General features: G+C 39.0%; 1 protein-coding gene across 2 annotated transcripts; it reads left to right on the top strand.

Moving 5' to 3' along the window:
* The first annotated feature begins 5804 nt into the window (after window positions 1-5804).
* On the top strand, window positions 5805-16977 carry dusp12 (dual specificity phosphatase 12). 2 transcript variants are annotated; one of them, XR_010930865.1, is made up of 11 exons: window positions 5805-5950; window positions 7238-7502; window positions 8548-8661; window positions 8803-8921; window positions 9066-9153; window positions 9330-9421; window positions 11062-11141; window positions 11414-11780; window positions 12039-12114; window positions 14021-14142; window positions 15407-16977. XR_010930865.1 is itself a non-coding variant. In XM_067604894.1 (8 exons), the coding sequence occupies exons 2-8, from the start codon at window positions 7240-7242 to the stop codon at window positions 11555-11557; spliced, it is 900 nt and encodes a 299-aa protein (XP_067460995.1). In that variant the 5' UTR covers window positions 5805-5950; window positions 7238-7239; the 3' UTR covers window positions 11558-11841. The 2 variants fall into 2 exon arrangements, 1 of the variants encoding a protein (XP_067460995.1); XM_067604894.1 differs by lacking the exons at window positions 12039-12114; window positions 14021-14142; window positions 15407-16977 and having other exon boundaries at window positions 11414-11841.
* The last annotated feature ends 335 nt before the right edge of the window (window positions 16978-17312 follow it).

The following is a 17312-nucleotide window of genomic DNA, read 5'->3' as shown; positions in this document are numbered from 1 at the left end:
CTGTCTGAATTTCAAAGCTGAATTAGTAAAAGTTGCCACTAGGGGGCAGAAATACTCACAAATTAAGCTCACAGACACACAGCCCTGAAAAATGATGGCCTCATAAAGTTGTCATTGCTAACGTGTTAGGAAAAAGTTGCTTATTTACACATCCAGCAGACACAAAGAAACATTAGCATACATTTCGAGTCATGTTTCTGGCCACTTGATGAATTTTCTCCATTAAGCTCCAATTTGGTCTCCACCTACTCTTGTGAAAAACATCTGGTGCTTTTAGCTGCTAAATATTCCACCTTTCTAGTTGCTAGTCGCTAACATTGTCTTGTCTGCTTGCCGTTTAGTCCTGGGCAGGTCGCTGCCTGCTGCTGGAAACAGGGTTGTTGAGAGCAGTGAGACTGAACCATAGAGTAAATATGTCATAAAACCAAAACAATGAGCTAAAAGAGGCTTAAAAACTTCCTAGAAAAAAAGACAAATAAGCCAAAAGAGGCAAAATGGTTCCATCAAACCAAAACAATGAGCTAAAAGAGGCCAAATATTTTCATAGAGATGCTACAAGTTCTATAGGGATGTAAAGTTGGCTGATCCCATGACCAAATGTGAAAGTACATTTGAGTCAATTGATTTAATGATAATAAAGACATTTTTATTAATGGCATGAGGCATCAACCTAGAATGTCTAATACGATACTATTTATCTTTGCTGCTTTATTACTTTTTGCTGCTTCCACATCAGTTTTCCCCAGATGAATCAATCAAACATATTGTTATCTATCTTATCTTATTAAGTGTCTTACCAGGGGTGCAAGTAGCCTGAAAGTCTTTGCAGCATTCATTATATTGCAGGCAGTTCAAGTCACAGGTGCACTGCTTGCCTCTGGTGAAAACCTCACCACAACGACCCACACAGCTGCCTGAAGGGAGGAAATTTACGTCATACTTTGATTTACATTCATATGACATTAAAGCTTTAGGTACATTATTATATACTATTGTATTACACAATAGTGTTAGTTAGACTGAATTGTAGTATTAGAGATTTGGTGGCATACTACGTACAATATTGAATATTATCAGGAGTCATATGTTCATTACATCATAAGGTAGTATAGGTGTATTATTAGGCATCATATAGCATTAAAAGTATTATAAAACATGGAATATCCATAGTCTTGGTACCATAAATGAAAACATTCAATGATTTATAAGATTTAATAATATGTGTCATATACGTACCTGGTCCAGCTGCAGCAGTGAAGGTCACAACAAAACCAAGCAACAGAAGCCACAGTGACATCTTCATCATCATCTCTATCCAAGACTCTGTGAGAACGGGACTGGATTGAAAAGCAGTTGAGGGTGAGTGTCAGGATCAGAGTAGTTACCTTCTCCTCTTCTTCTCTCAGTGTGTCAGTCTGTTGGTCTTATATATGAGACAAAAGCAGTGAGACAGGACACTTTTAATTAGCATCACACACACACTCACAATACACCCACAGACTAATTAAAAACAGCCAAGACGTATTTAAACTTCTTACACTGGCTGTAAATTGACTCCTACACACAGTAATCCCTTTCAAGACCAGAGATGGAGAGTAACTGATTACTAATCACGCCACTTACTATAATAGCTTTTATTTATTAGCACAGATCCTGGTTTCATCTTCTTTTTAAAATGTTTATAATATTTTACTTTTTACTTGTTCAGTGTCATATAGTACCTTTAAAAGTAACAAAAGCTTACATTGGGGACCAGTTTAAAATGATAGATAAAAGCACTTAAGTACCATATTGCAGTAGGGGCTTTTTCTCTCGTGAGGTCTGTGGTTTTATCCACATGTGATATTACTCCCACCTGTTACCCTATGACCACTTTATTCCCTGCTAACCAGCTTGAGGAATAAGGTGCTTGAGCCAGCCAGAACTGATGTCATGTGGTTTCAACACTTTTGTGGTGGAGTTTCAATTGTTTAGCTCAGTCCCTGCGTCATAAAAAGTGTCTACATGTGGGTGATTTTCACAAAGAGAAGATGAGGGGACAAAGCCAAAGAGAGGAAACGAATGAGAGAGGTCAAGCTGGTGAGGCGTTTAGTATGATGTGGACATTTTGTTTCATTTTTGATTTATTTATCTCTTCCTAACATCGAGACAAAGCTGGCTAATGCAGAAAGATATTTTACTTACTTAGTATTGTAAAATGTAAAAAAGTGGTGAAACAAAATATTTCAAAGACCATTCGTTCTTTGTGAAGACTGGAGCACCACCAGGCAACAATCATGAACAATCAAGACACCAGAACACTTCCAACATACAGAAACAAGCTCTAACAACGCAGAATGTGCTCCAATCTCTGAGACGAGAATCAATATGTATCAGGATGTATCAATAACCAACCCCATCATATGGTCTTCATCTGCAGACAGGGTGTGCTCAGTCATGGCTCAGTTGGCGGTGGACAGGTGGTCATATATGGAGCCGAGATGTTAATCAATATAAATCAATGACCTGACAACTGAATGCCCAGAAAAGAGCTAGTAAGTGGACCAATTTATCAAACTACTATTTTCAAGTCCAAAAATGTCCAAAAAGTGAAAAAGCTTTCACACTAAACTTTGGCAGAATTGTTTTTTTTTTAACTTACATGATGCCCATGAAGCACACCAAATTGAAATGAAATACAACTATATTTTCTTTTTAAACAGACGTTCTCAATTGTGTGTGTGTTTGTCATCTTTTGTCTCTTTTTCAAGTACCAACTATATATCTTTTTGCATCAGTTGGCCCCATCGTGGAATTATTTACTTTTTATTGCACAAGCCTTTGATCCTTTTCATGAGCATACATATGAACTTATGATTTCCCATTAACAAATTCTTCATTATTATTATTTTGGGGGTATTTTAATACCTTTATTAGATAGCTGACAATTGAGAGATGTTAGGAAATGAGAGAAGGCAGGTGACATGCAACAAAAGTCTCCTGCTTGATATGAACTGGTGCCTTCTCAGTGCCTTAACTCATAGAAACAAGGGCACCATGTCCCCAACTATTAACCATTTCAAGTAGGATAACATCACAGGTGTGGGTGTGGCATAGACTGCAATGATAGAAGACAAAATAATGTATATAGTGCTTTTGTCCAAAGCTCTTTACAGATTTTTTTTCCCGCTCATTCACACACACACACACACACCAGTGGCAGCAAGCTACCATGCAAGATTCTGACCTGACCATCATGAGCAATCTGGGGTTCCCAGTGAAATTATAGACTGATAACTGAGAAGTGAAGCCCTTCTGTGACCTATAATGACATTAGAATGATAACTATCTGTCTTCCTGCTTGAACTAAAAACTTAATAAGTATCGTAGCAATATTCACGCAGTCCAATCTGTAATCAGACAAACTAAATGTAAATCATATAAGAGGTGGATGAAACTAACTGGACTTTCAAAAACAGGAGAAGTCTGTTAGAAATTAGCTTGTTGACACTCTTGCAGTCCATCTGGTAGAGAGATAATACAAAGTGAATGAGTCAGTGCAGCAGACCAAACACACAACACTCCCACTCTGTTCCCGATCACCTGCTGCTCTCACTGACTGTATTTCACATGTTTCATTTTTAATAGTTCATTATAAGTGTGATGGGCAGCCCTCTAATGAGCCCTCAGGGAGGAGTGTGGTCACAGTGAGGTATTGTGATTGGTCATACGGTTGGATTAAAGCAGCTCGTAAAACTTTATTAGCACCTCACATTGTGACCATGTACAGATTGTGGGATACACGCTGGCGGACAGCTCAGAGCACCACACACACATCCACACACACTCTGTAGGTGTTGAGAAACAGGAGGCCAGACAGACATTATGAAATGTGTATTTAAGGAGCGTCTAGCAAACAAAACACTTTAAAAAGAAGAAAAGATATTTATTCAACCTGACCATGTAATTCTCAATTTAGTCCTTTAATACATAAAGTCAGACAGCACATGTGAGAAACGTGTCTGCTGCTCTGTGCAGCTGCCATGGGAGTGGACAGGATGTTTGGAGATCCATATTTACTTAATAGAATTTCACTACTTCTTTCTGGTAATGACTCTCTGATGGGGCTGTGAGTTGCTGACCACTGTCTGCTTGCATTACCTCATCCCTCTGGTATCTTCCACTCACTGTCTTCACTGGTTATTCCCGCTCATTTCAGCTTTATAGCTGAAGCCAATTTCATGGTTTAGTATATTTTTCTAGCGTGTAAATGTCCTCTTTTTATTTACTCTCTTTGTGCTCACATGTGTTGTTTAGTTCATTCAAACTTTAAGATCCTCATTTTCCATTTTGAAATCAATTGAAATCAGTGTTTTGACACGTTTTTACTTCCTAACATGTTGACATGAATTTTCATATTTATATTCTAATCAGAAATTCTGCCTGGGACAGAGGTTTCCACTGGGAGTTTGTCATATTCAGTGTGACACTTTGGCTACTATCCTGTCGCTTAGAGCTGCAATAATAAGTTGATTAATTGTTTGGTCAGTCTTGTCACAAATGAGGACGGGACAGACAGCTGGTGGACCTAAATGCAGACTCTTGAGCCAGACAGGTGAAATGAGAAGGAAATGTAATGAAAAAAGCAAAAACACAGGCTTACAGGTAGCAATAGGAAGCAGTCCACAACATGTAACCAATTGAAAGGGTCAAGGCAAACACACAGGTAATAAATAGGCAAAAATGTTCAAACCACAGGAAGGGAAAGAACAGGTAAAGTCCAGGATCAGGATGGCTGGAACGTGAGAGTCCATAGAAGCAACATTGACAAACTAGCAGAGGAGAAAGGAAATGGACCAGTATGAGAGAGGAGCTGATGAGGGAATGGGCAGCTGGTGTGTGGATGGGAAGAGGAGGGAAAGTCCCAGGGTATCTGGTGTACAGCCTGAGAATGGCAGGTCTGGGGAGCTGGAGGAGAGAACATGTCCAGGGAGAGGAAATGTAGAGAACTGAGGATGAGAGTGTGGCTGCAGAGGGACTGAAGAGCAGACCATGAGACAAATGGCATAAAATTGATTCTATTTATACCATATTTATTTATTTACTATTTTGATAATCAATTAATCATTTTTGTCACATTTTAAGAGAAATTGCAAATATTTCCTGGTTGCAGCTTCTCAAATATGAGGATTTGAAACTTTTCTGTGTCAAACATAATAGTGAACTGAATATGTTTGAGTTTTGGACTGTTGATCAGATAAATTAAGACATTCACTATTTTCTGACATTTTACAGACAAAATGATATGATGATTCTTTGATAAAATATTCAGCAGATTAATCGATAATCAAAATAATCATAAGTTACGTCCCTACTTTATGTTTTGTCAATAAAGTGAACAAGTGAAGGGAAAATCTATTTTTCCAATATTCTCTGGACTGAGATGAATCTTTGAGTATGACTCATCCTCTATTCCATTGAGATATTTCACTGTTTTTAAACTCCTAAACCAAAAAATCATCTAGATCCTTCTGACTGGTTATATAATACATATATATCTTTTGCCATTGCAACAAAATGCAAATAGCAGGTTTACACTGTAGTCAGACCAATCCTGCTAAATGTGCACTTTACCAAGAGTGAGTGATGCTGTAGCAGTATTATGTATTTATAGAGATGGTCTGTATGTGTGATTCAACATTTATCTGAAATTATGGCTACCTGGCAAGCTCATAAGCATTATATTATAGATGGAGGGTAACAAAATGTGTGTAGTACAAAAGTACCGCGCCCGGAACCCGACTGCTCCTCTATGTTTCCCACCGGACAGTTTAAAAATACCGAAACACTCAGTTGAATCCACGCCTTCACATGTTGTTTCGTTGCAGTCAGTTGAATATTAAACATTGTAAGACGTCTTAGCAGCGGACAGTAAGAGAAACTGTGAAGAACAAAGCTTTCACACTGAGAGGTGAGTTACTGTCTGACTGTTGACGTCATGGACGTTTTATTGACAAAATGCACAGTAACAGTCAGTGAACGTGTCAGTTCATTCTGTCACTGTCTGCTCTGTGTTGTTCAAACAGAAAGTCACGACAGGTCTGTTTAAACCGTATTATATGTTTGTTTTTCTTTAACATGCTGCTCTATTAAAGGACAGGTTCACAATTTTTCAAGTATGTCTTAAAACAACAGTCAGGAGCCCAAATGAACATTGAAACATGTTTTTCTTGCTGTAATCATTCCTCCTGTTCATACTGACCATTAGAAGATCCCTTCATGATGCACTTACAATGGAAGTGATGGAGGACAAAATCCACAGTCCTCCTTCTGTGTAAAATGTATTTAAAAGTTTATCTGAAGCCAATATGAAGCTTAAGCTTCTTTCAACATTACAGTCTTTTTAGTGTCAAAGTCCCTCCTTTTGTTACTATACTTCCACCGCAGCTCAACAGAGAAACACTGTCTGAGGAAACACAAAGAGGGAATTTGATGCTAAAAAGACTGTAAATGTGTCAGATATCCACTTGATATGACTAACTCAGACTGCTGAAGCCTCATATAAGCTTCACATCAACTTTTAAATGACTGTGTTTGTCCTTCATCACTTACACTGTAAAACATTTGAAGAAGATCTTTTAATATCCAGTATGAACAGGAGGAATGATTACAGTGAGGAAAACCTCTTCCACTGTTCATATGGACACCTGACTGTTGGTTTAAGACACACTTGAAAAATTGTGAACCTGTCCTTTAAGGACGTTTCTCCTACCTGGTTTTCTTCACCTCACCCTGACTACTATGTTGTCTATACTATATTTCATAAATGTATTAAAAACACAAAATATTTTCTGTATTTTCAAATAACCATGTATTTTCTCTTAAATAGATGTATTCCCATATTTTTAAAAACCAAATTATCAACCAATATAACACAGAAGTAATACAAAGAATCAGAAAGTGACAGATGAGGTCTGTTTATTTCAGTAAGAACACTTCTCTGTGGAGGAGAGGTGGATATCCAGACTTCTCAAATGAATACATGAGAGTTGGTTCAGCTATCATGAGAAAAAAATCATTTTAATGAAGAAACATCCAAGATATATAATACAGACATGTTTCAATTATAGAATCAGTCTCACACTCGATTCCATTGATTCACAAAGCATGAAACAGAGCAGGTGTAACTGATAACATAATGAACTGCTGGTGTATCACTAACACTTTTCCTGCTGTCACAATTCTGATGTCTCTGCAGTCATGCTCCTGGTGGACCCCGGTCTGTACATCGGAACTGCGGCTGACCTTAATGACAGCCAGGCATTGGTCAATGCAGCCGTCACTCACATCCTGTCTGTGGACTCGGTGGACCCCGCCCCTCTGCTTCCTGCTGATTGTGGCTTTCGCAGGAAGTGGGTCAATGTTTTGGATGAGGTGACCTCTGACCTCCTGAGTCACATGGACGACTGCTTCCTGTTCATTCAGGAGGCAGTGGATGCAGGCCGGGCTGCACTTGTCCACTGGTAAGGATCAGAGGTCAACAGGACGCCTCGACCATTCTCACCTCACTGCTGCGTTGCTTGTCTTTATCGTGTCACATGTCATGTGTTTCACATTTCTGATGATTTCCATGAAATGTCAGGTTCTTATCACTAAAGGAACCGACTGATATAATCCACTGAAATCTGTTTAGTTGAGTCTTATTCAGCAGTTCTATGGTGGCCGATGTGTGTTTTTAATGTTTGGTTAGCTGGTTTATTTATCATCACAGCTGTGCCAATCACAGTGAATCAAAGGCCTAAAGCAGCCAGTATGTGTGGAGCCAGGAGTCTGCTACCAGAATAAACTTTCAGTGGTGCATTTAAGTTGATTATTTAAAAACAAATTATAAAATGAGCATTTAAAGTTGGGCAACTCACAAGAGACCAATTAAAAGAGAATGGTCAAATCAAGTAAACTGAACTTCACGTATAAAACCAGTGGAGGGCGTCTTTGAGTACCAACAAAATAAAACACATTTTAAATAGAATCATTAAAAGGATTTTGAAAGATGTACAATATTTTCATTGTGGATTAATCTTTTTTTGTGAATAATTGCTTAATATTAGTCCTTAAAATGACAAAATGCAGAAAAATGTTCATCACTGTTTCTTAGAGCACATTGTGATGTCTTGGTTTACTTGAGCAACAGTCAAAAAGCTGAAGATAGTCAGTTTAAAACCATGAGCAAGAGACAAGCAGAAAATCTTCCCTCATGAGAAGCTGCAAGCACTGAAGGTTGTTGGCATTTTTAGTTAATATATGATTTTAAAAGGTTAATTAATTATCAAAATAGTTTTCTAGTTGATGGACTAAAAGATTTTTCATCTCAGCGCCTCTGTAAACACTTCTGTTTCATTTAAAGACATTCAGTCTCCTATGTTCAGTCACAGAACGTGTGTGTGTGTGTGTGTGTGTGTGTGTGTGTGTGTGTGTGTGTGTGTGTGTGTGTGTGTGTGTGTGTGTGTGTGTGTGTGTGTGTGTGTGTGTGTGTGTGTGTGTGTGTGTGTGTGTGTGTGTGTGTGTCAGTCAGGCTGGTCGGAGTCGCAGTGCTACTATTGTAACTGCTTATCTGATGAAGAGATACAAGCTGAACTTCACTGAGGCTTACAACAGACTGAAGAGTGTCAAGCAGGATGTGCAGTAAGTGTGTGTGTGTGTGTTGTTTTTCCAGTATTGTGCAATCTCTCCTTGGACAACCCTGTTTTGTGTTTTGTATTGTTGGACATGAAGGATGGGTCATTATCAGATGGAGGACAGACAGATAGCTCATGTGTGTTTCAGGGTCAACAGTGGATTTGAGGAGCAGTTGTGTCTGTATGAGGCCATGCAGTGTGAAGTGGACACCTCTGGTCCTCTGTACAAACAGTACAGACTGACCAAGCTCACTGAGAAATACCCTGGTAAACACACACACACACACACACACACACACACACACGATGCTCCTTACATGGATCATTATTATTGCAGTGTTTCCCCATGTTCTTTATTTACCTGTGCTGTCCTGTGTGTGTGTGCGTGCGTGTGTGCGTGCGTGTGCGCAGAGTTGCAGCACGTGCCCAGGGAGCTGTTCGCCACTGACCCCGCCCACTGCAGCTCCTCTGAAGTGTCCTATCGCTGCAGGAAGTGCAGGTGAAAGGTGGAAAAGTTCACACGGTGGCTGAATGTTAAAAGCTGATGATGAGTCTAAAAAACATCTCAGTGTTTCTGAACACTTCCCAGTCATTGTCTTCAGCTGACTAGTTCTCATGATTTATGTTCTCATGATGAGTCAAATTCATCGTTCACCTCCACTCTCTCCTCTGCAGACGAACTCTGTTCCGTGGCTCCAGTATTCTCAGTCACCCAGTAGGAGAAGGAGCATCAGCCTTTGGTCACAAGAAGTCCAGTAACCTCACTGGTGAGAACAACGTACTGTTGGCCTGTTCATCGAACCCTCACACTCACTGCACAAAGTCAGCTAATGTCATTGTCAGATATTACATATAAAACATACAAAACAGTCTCACCACAAGTAGCTGTGTTGGAGCTTTTGATCGTATCGCATGACCTTCGAGCTTTAATGTTGACCTCTTTTGACGAAGACGCTCTGATAAACCTGCTCATCACTCAACACACACAGTCAGCAGCTTTAATGACCTCTGTGTTTTCCAAACCTCAGTCATGTGATTTCAGGCGTCTATATGTAACTGTACCTTTGAATCTGTAGTAACCACGTGTCAATATAATAGAGCAAACATATGTTTACTATGATTGTATCAGCAAAATATTTGTTTACCGCAGTTGCCAAGTCAGCATAAATCCTGCTGACTCTGTCTTGTCAAACACAGCTGTGACTAATCACATGAATTATAGCTGCATTCTGTCAGTAGGCAAGTTTCCATCCAAGGCTGTGTTCACATTACAGGCCTTTTTAGTCAGATCCTGTCTTTGATGTTGATGGTTCACATTCATGTCTGTTAGTGACATGTGTCCAGCTCATAAACATGGATGACAGGGCTGTGCTAGCATATATATCGGCAGACATTACAGATGATGAAAATGAGAACAAGAAGGCGACATGTTTATTTTTACCGGGCTGTGAGGTGCCGACACTCAAGGATGATGACAACAGCCACATATGCTAGTGGCCCAGTTTTGATTAAAAAAAAAAAAAAAAAATCTGATTTGGTTTGTTCTTTTAAAAAATCAGATCTGAGTCACTTGGAGGCAAAAATTAGATTTGGGTCCAAATGTAGCACAAATTTTACCCAAATTTCTGGAAAATCTGCATAAGAAAATGCAAATGAATGTGCATTTCCATCCACGACTGGTATGTGAATATTAGGGTCGGTTCATCAAGATAAACAGTTGGTGGCGCTAATTCTCCAGTCGGTGCCATTAAACCATTGCAGAAGAAGAGGACACAACGAGATGATGTCATTAAAAGAGCGACAGTCAAAGCTCAAATGATGGAAAACCATGTGGAAAACGTGATGGAAATATGACATTTCTGTTTGTTTCATGTATCCATTTGAGGAACGTTACAGTCTCATCATCGCTCCACACACATCTGATGTTTGACCAACTTTTCCACCTCAGCCGAGCATATAACTTTTCTGCAATACTTCTCTTACTAAGTGAAAAGTTCTGCCATGAAACAAAGTCCATAGATTCAGCATTTACCAGTAATCCATTCAAGTGTGACACTTTCCATCATTATTGCAACACACATGGTAAATCCACACACAGGTGATTTAAATCATTTACTGATTGGATTAACTTTTAGGACAGGACACCTTTATCATTCTAAGTTTATGAAGTTTATGGTGACGTCACATAATTCACATCACCGCTCTGCTCACCTTCAACCTGAGCAGAGGTCTGATCAGACAGAGTATCTCAGAACACCTGTGTGGGTGTTCAGGGCCTTTAACACATAAAACATTCAAAATAAACAATGCCACTTGTCAAACCCTTCTGCAGTTGTAATAAACACACACACACACACTGTGGGTGTAGCTTCTCATGAGCAATGATGTGAAATGTGTTGTCTCCTAGGAGAAGTCCAGTGTACGTCATACTTCATAGAACCAGTGCAGTGGATGGAACAAGCTTTACTTGGAGTGATGGACGGACAGGTAACACACACACACAGTGTATAGATGTGCTATGAAATCCTACCATATACTACTAATACTCCACTTTGTGTGTGTACAAGTTCTTTAACAGACTTTAATAAGACATTTAGATTAGACTCCACTCAAGTCCAAACATTAGTTCTGATCATCTTCACCATCACTGTGATTGTCTGCTGATGTGCACATCATACTTTAAACACAATGGTCTTTTTCTCTGTGCACTTAAAGTACTTCCCTCCTCTCTTTCTGTGTGCGTGTGTGTGTTTGTGTAGCTGCTGTGTCCCAAGTGTAGCTCTAAGCTGGGCTCATTCAACTGGTATGGGGATCAGTGTTCATGCGGTCGATGGGTCACTCCGGCCTTCCAGCTGCACAGAAACAGAGTGGACGAGATCCGGCAACTGAACATACAGAAATAACACACACACACACACACACACACACATAAATGAACACAGACTCTGCAGGCGGAAAAAGAAATACCACAGAGCTCATCAACACACAAGCCAAATAAGTGATATGTGACACAGACTTTTTTAATCTTATCCAGTTCTCCAATTCAGAATGATTGAAGCATTTTGAGCTACATTTTCATACAACAGCAAATCTTCCAGTGCAAGAGTTCCCTTCAACTCAACCCATGTAAGTGTGCTGTAATACTTGCATATCATTGTAAATAAAAACATACCTGTAAATATCAAAAGTTGTTTCTACTGATCTGTTCCTGCCACTGAGTAAATAAATCTGTAATGTTACACGTATTTAGAACAGTTTCATAAGATTTCTGTTTCATTTGTCTGTTTATAACAACAAGAGTTGTTGCACATTCTTTGTCCTCAAGATGGATCACTTATGTCAAAATTCTTTCTCCCCTGTGTCTTTATTGTAACCCTCATCCAGCATTAAGTCAGATTCAGACCGAGAGCACAACTGATGGATCCAATGCAAAGCTCACATAGTGATGAATTACAGACAGGTTTGTTTGTTCGGAAACACAGCATACATTCCTCAGTCGTAATTCAAATGACATAATACTTTCTGCAACCGCAGCCCAGATAAACTCACTGGGATCTGTCACTCACAATAATCAATGGAAAAGAAGAATTTCCACTAACTGATTCCATGAATATATCCTTGTTTTTTTAAAGTGTAAATTTGTTAGGCCTTTTCAGGTTCACTGCATTCCTTAGGTGGGTAAAAACCAGATTTAGATCTGTTTTTAAACGGGGCTCTGTACAAAAGCCCCGCAGCTCATATGATGTGAGTCTGGCATGTCAACCTCCTGCTGATGCTTTTAGTAGAGATCCAACCGATAAATAATGGCTGGAACAAAATCTTTATCCTAAAAGCCTTTAAACTCTGTTATGAAAGCATTTTGACATTTTTAAACTACTTTCATTCCAACACCAGTGCTTCAAGGTAAACTGTTGTCACATTTATAGAGAGGGACATAAAACAAAAAGCAGAGAATAAAATGTTGGACTTTTCCAAAAATAAAGTTGGGTTGGATATCTCAGATATGTATATACACTACAAATCATATAATATAAGACCATCATGGGCGTCTGTGGGCAGGAAAATGCTGAATGCATGATTGTAATCTTGCACACAAGTTTTTAAACCTTTGGATTAGTTTAAAATGAGTAAAAGACTACATGGTTACAGAAAAAGGATCATTTACAGTATTTCAATTGTTGCATTTTGCAGTTTATAGTTGTGGTCCTTAGCTGAATTAGATTGAGGTTGGCCTTTAGTTAGTTTTGATCAAACTTGTAGTGGACCATCAATGGGTCAGCTCAAGTTTCTGTCTGCTGACTTGGCGCCAGAAGCGACGCGGCCTGGCAGCTAAATCTGGGCAAACAAGTACCAACAATGTCCTCTGTGTGTGTGGGCTGAGAGTAAATGTTGAGTTTCCTATGTTAGTATTTTATATACAGTCACTATGTTATTGTTATTATATAATTTAAACAGCACATGAATTGTATATTTAGAAAAAAGTAATTCACGGACAAAACCACTGCTGATAAATTTCAGTTTCCCGCTTTGAGGCCCAGCCTGACATCATTTATAGTTACACATGGACGCCACAAGATGGCAGATCAGCACCTGTAAAAACACGGAGCCTTCTTTCAGCTGCTTGAGAAGAGCTTTTCAACAGAGAAGTGGTTCTGCCCCTGAATCACTGGAGGGACTTGTAATGTGAAGCAGATGCAGGAGGTGTTTGTGGCAAACAGCAGCATCAACAGATAAATGGAGGAGAAAACACAAAGGCTTGTTTGTAAAGTATGAAAGAATAGAAAATTGAAGAACAGATTTTCTTTATAGTTCTTCAGAGAGTAATTATTCTCAACTCTGCTGACACTTGATCATACTGTGTTGTCTTAATATTAAAGATGGGCAATAAATAGATCTGTAATTACACATTTCAGTCAAATTCCATGAAAGCAAACATTTTAATTATTTGTGAATGATTTAATTTCAGTGGAGTTTTACAGGCTCATGATTGTTTAAGAGTCTTTTCCATCCTTTTTTTTCAATTAGGATGTTGATCAAATGTGAATGATGAAATTGTTGGTATCACCATTGCTAGAGAGATAAATTATAAATAATTTATATACAGTATGAACTGTGCTGATCCACTACACAGGACTATTTCTGACTAAATTTAACACACAGGATCTTTTTGTAAGATCTTAAACATGTATGATCTATGTATTAAAGGAAGTGAGCGTGCGGTTTCTTATTTCCGTTTGATAATGTCACTGAGTCCGGGTGTCAGTGCCAACGGATGTGTGTAAGTACAGTGTGTGAATTGTCACAGTGAGTGTTAGTGAGGTTGTTCCACCAGCGCTGGACTGTAACTCTGCTGTCCCATCCAACAGACGCCTGGAAAACTGGAGCAGACACTCTGGAAATTTGGTGCGGAGAGGAGTAGGAGCATGAAAACTGACCGCCAACAAAAAGAGAAGGTTATGTAAAAGAAGTGGAAAACGGTTTAAATAAGGTGAGGTGAAAATGTGTGAAAATGAAAGAGAGAGAGAAAGAGAGAGGGAGAGGGAGAAGGAGAAGGAGAGGGAGAAGGAGAGGTAGAAGGAGAGGGAGAGGGAGAGGGGATGTGGTCAGAGTTTTCCATGCCCTCATAAGCACTGGAATTAGGAATCAATCAAAGGGAGCTTCCCTTTCTGTGTGTGTGTGTGTGTGTGTGTGAGAGAGAGAGAGAGAGAGAGAGAGAGAGACCATGACCAGAACTGGCATACATGTAGTTTTTAGGAATACTGTAAATACTCATATTTATCTGCTGAGATTCTGCAGTTGCAGACCAAAATACACTTTATGAAAACAACAACAATCTAAAAGTAGGGCAAAAAAAAAAATCCAGCCTCAGAAGTCGGTCAGATTCTTTAAGTCCAGTTCCACAGTTCTACAGTAGCTCTGCATACAATGTAACATACTGTATTCATACTTGGCATGATGTCAAGCTGCTACAGTATTTGAATTTCCACTTATAACAACTGACCAATTGTAAAACTTTTATGCACAAATGATTACATGTTATATGGCTAATATTTGGAGACATTAGTGTAAAGCTGCCATAAAACAGTAACAACCTTTATTGTGTTTTCTGTATTTGGTTTTGGACTATGTTTAGTTTTCTCACTTTCCAGCATTTCTCATGAGTTGTCAAACTGGTCAAGATGTTTTCCTCATTTGCTATTTACATATGTTTTCTAAGTTAGAATATGTTGAGCTCTCAGGTTTGTTTGTAGATAACATGAGCGGGAGGCGCCAGAGTCAGAAAATTTTAAATCCAACACATACAGTCTTTAAAGTCAACAAAGATATAAATGTGGCATTTTGCAGAGTGTGCAACTTGACATAATACATCTACTTATGACATCTTATAACATTACACGCCTGTCTTATTATCACATATGTGAAAACAATGATACATATTGGCCTTTGGGAATTCACAAGACCCCCCACCCACCACACACACACACACACACACACACACACACACACACACACACACACACACAGCTGCTGATGGAACACACCAAGGCTCCTATTTGGTTCATCCCAACTTCTGCTCAACTGTCCATAAAAGTATCATCCCTCTTTCTCCTAAGATGGTCTCTTTAACTTTACGACCTGTAAGAGCAACATAAATTGAAGGATTTAAGAATGTTTGGTGAAGTACTTTAAACAAGACATATGGTTAATATTTCATTAATGTCATTAATGTAAGTAAACGGTTCTGTTTGCAGTAACTGATCTGGTGAGCAGAGACATGTCTGTGGATTCCCAGGACAGCCAGTGTTCTCAGTTTAATACTCTTGAATGTCTGTAGTGGAGTTTCTGCTAATAAAGTTGACATTGAATAATGGCTGTAATAAAAGTAAAGAGCCTAAAATGATTTGCAGTGGTGCAGATACCAGATGTTGCTAGAAACAGAGAAAATGTTTGATGATTCTCTTTTGTAACAAACATCACAATGCTTCACAGTGTTTCCTTTAATGGCCATACGGAGTGTTCTTCATCATTATGAAGAACAGTGATGTCTGGATGGTTTTGAAAAGCTGATGAATATACTGATGAGGTGCCAAGCTGGTAACGTCTTTTTCTTTTTTTTCTTTCCATCTCCTGCTCCAGTATGCAGACCTCATGCATGCAAAACTGAAGGGGAATTTTCAGCTTGAAGAATTTGAGTTAAAAACTAAACTTTCCTCAAATTCAGTGTCGATTTTACATTTTTTTTAATGATAGTTTCAAAACAGTGTTGCTGTTTTACTTACTTGAATTATTTTTAATTATCACAACACTGTGTGCTGTTGCTGGGTTCAGGATTAATATTTTCAGTTACTCCAGTCATTCAAAATCTTACAGCTCTACAGCTTAGCAACACTTAGCTTAGCAACACACCAAATAAACCTGCTTTTTCCATTTCTCAGACTGAGAACTGCACTAATTAAATTTTTTATATGAACAATGGATCAAATGACTATGTGTAATATGAAACAAGTCACTTGTAGTGACAACTTGTCACCCAACTCTGCAGCTCCTTCAGCTCTACTTCTTCATGAGCCTCTTCGTGTCTTTGTTTTGCTCATTGTTTTGGTTTTACGGCCTTCAACTCTCAAAAGAGAAATAGTATGCAATTTTCCAGGTCTATATTTTTAACCTGGGGCTCTACTGGAATATCTCTGCATGATTTACACTTTATACTGGCCCTTTATGCAGCCCTCATTTCAGCCTCTGTCTGGAACAGGCCGTTTTCGCTCCTGTCTCTTCAAGGCCTTCCTCCCATTGAGCCCACCCTGTTCTGATTGGCCAGCTCTAACAAGCTGCCCCCTGGGAAACTTCTACTGCTTCGGAGGCTCTGTCAGCAAACCATGAATCAAGCTACAGTAGTAGGATTTCACTACTTTTTCCCGCTCTTTACTCAAAATGTCAACTTCTCAAATACATCCATACATATTTGAGCCAAAATCTGAATCGAAATATGAGAGTGGACAACATTGTGTGTAGCTTTGTTTTTTGTATGGTGTGTTCTTTGTGGGGTTTCTTTGTTTTGTTTTGTTTTTTTGCTTTGTACTGTTTGTTGTTGTGCAGTTGTATGTTTTGATTGTAATGGACTACAGATGCAAATTAGCTTCAAGCTAACTCTGGTGCAGTGCATCATTTATGCTTAATACTGCACACTGTCCTGTTCAATAAATCAAATCAAAAATGAACAGCACATGGAAAAACCTTAGCAACGTCCTTAGCAACAAAGGCTATGGAACAGATGGCCATTTATGAGCAGGCATGACAAGCCAATAGGCCTGTCTCAATCTGGTCCACATCCAGCCAAGTACAGTCCAAATGCCTGGATGTGTACCTGCTCCTCCCGTTTTATCGAGGATACCTCGAGAGCTGGCTTGTGTGGACATGGGACAGCCAAGTATCCCAGAATGCATTTCGCACCAACCAGCATCGATGGTGGAGATTTTGAGCCAGGCTAAAAGCTGCTGTAATTTTTACTTTAGACTGTTAATATGTCACTTTTTTAAGTTTTTTTTTTTTCAGGCAAGACAGTTAGCATTTAGCTTCCCAATATGTGGCCAGTTTATCCAGATAACGCCTATTTGTAAATCTGCTCGAAAGTTTTCAGGGATGTGAGGAGGCTCTGGC

This window comes from Thunnus thynnus, chromosome 12 (genome assembly GCF_963924715.1).
Source record: "Thunnus thynnus chromosome 12, fThuThy2.1, whole genome shotgun sequence".
Classification (NCBI taxonomy): domain Eukaryota; kingdom Metazoa; phylum Chordata; class Actinopteri; order Scombriformes; family Scombridae; genus Thunnus; species Thunnus thynnus.
The sequence above is the reverse complement of the archived record's forward strand: the minus strand, read 5'-3'. Positions and strand labels throughout refer to the sequence as shown.

Bases quoted from the DNA above. Each gene is read 5' to 3' on its own strand.
- dusp12 (XM_067604894.1), top strand. From the start codon at position 7,240: ATGCTCCTGGTGGACCCCGGTCTGTACATCGGAACTGCGGCTGACCTT. The intron at 8,922-9,065 runs GTAAACACACAC...GCGTGTGCGCAG, and splicing joins GCTCACTGAGAAATACCCTG to AGTTGCAGCACGTGCCCAGG. The intron at 11,142-11,413 runs GTAACACACACA...GTGTTTGTGTAG, and splicing joins TTGGAGTGATGGACGGACAG to CTGCTGTGTCCCAAGTGTAG.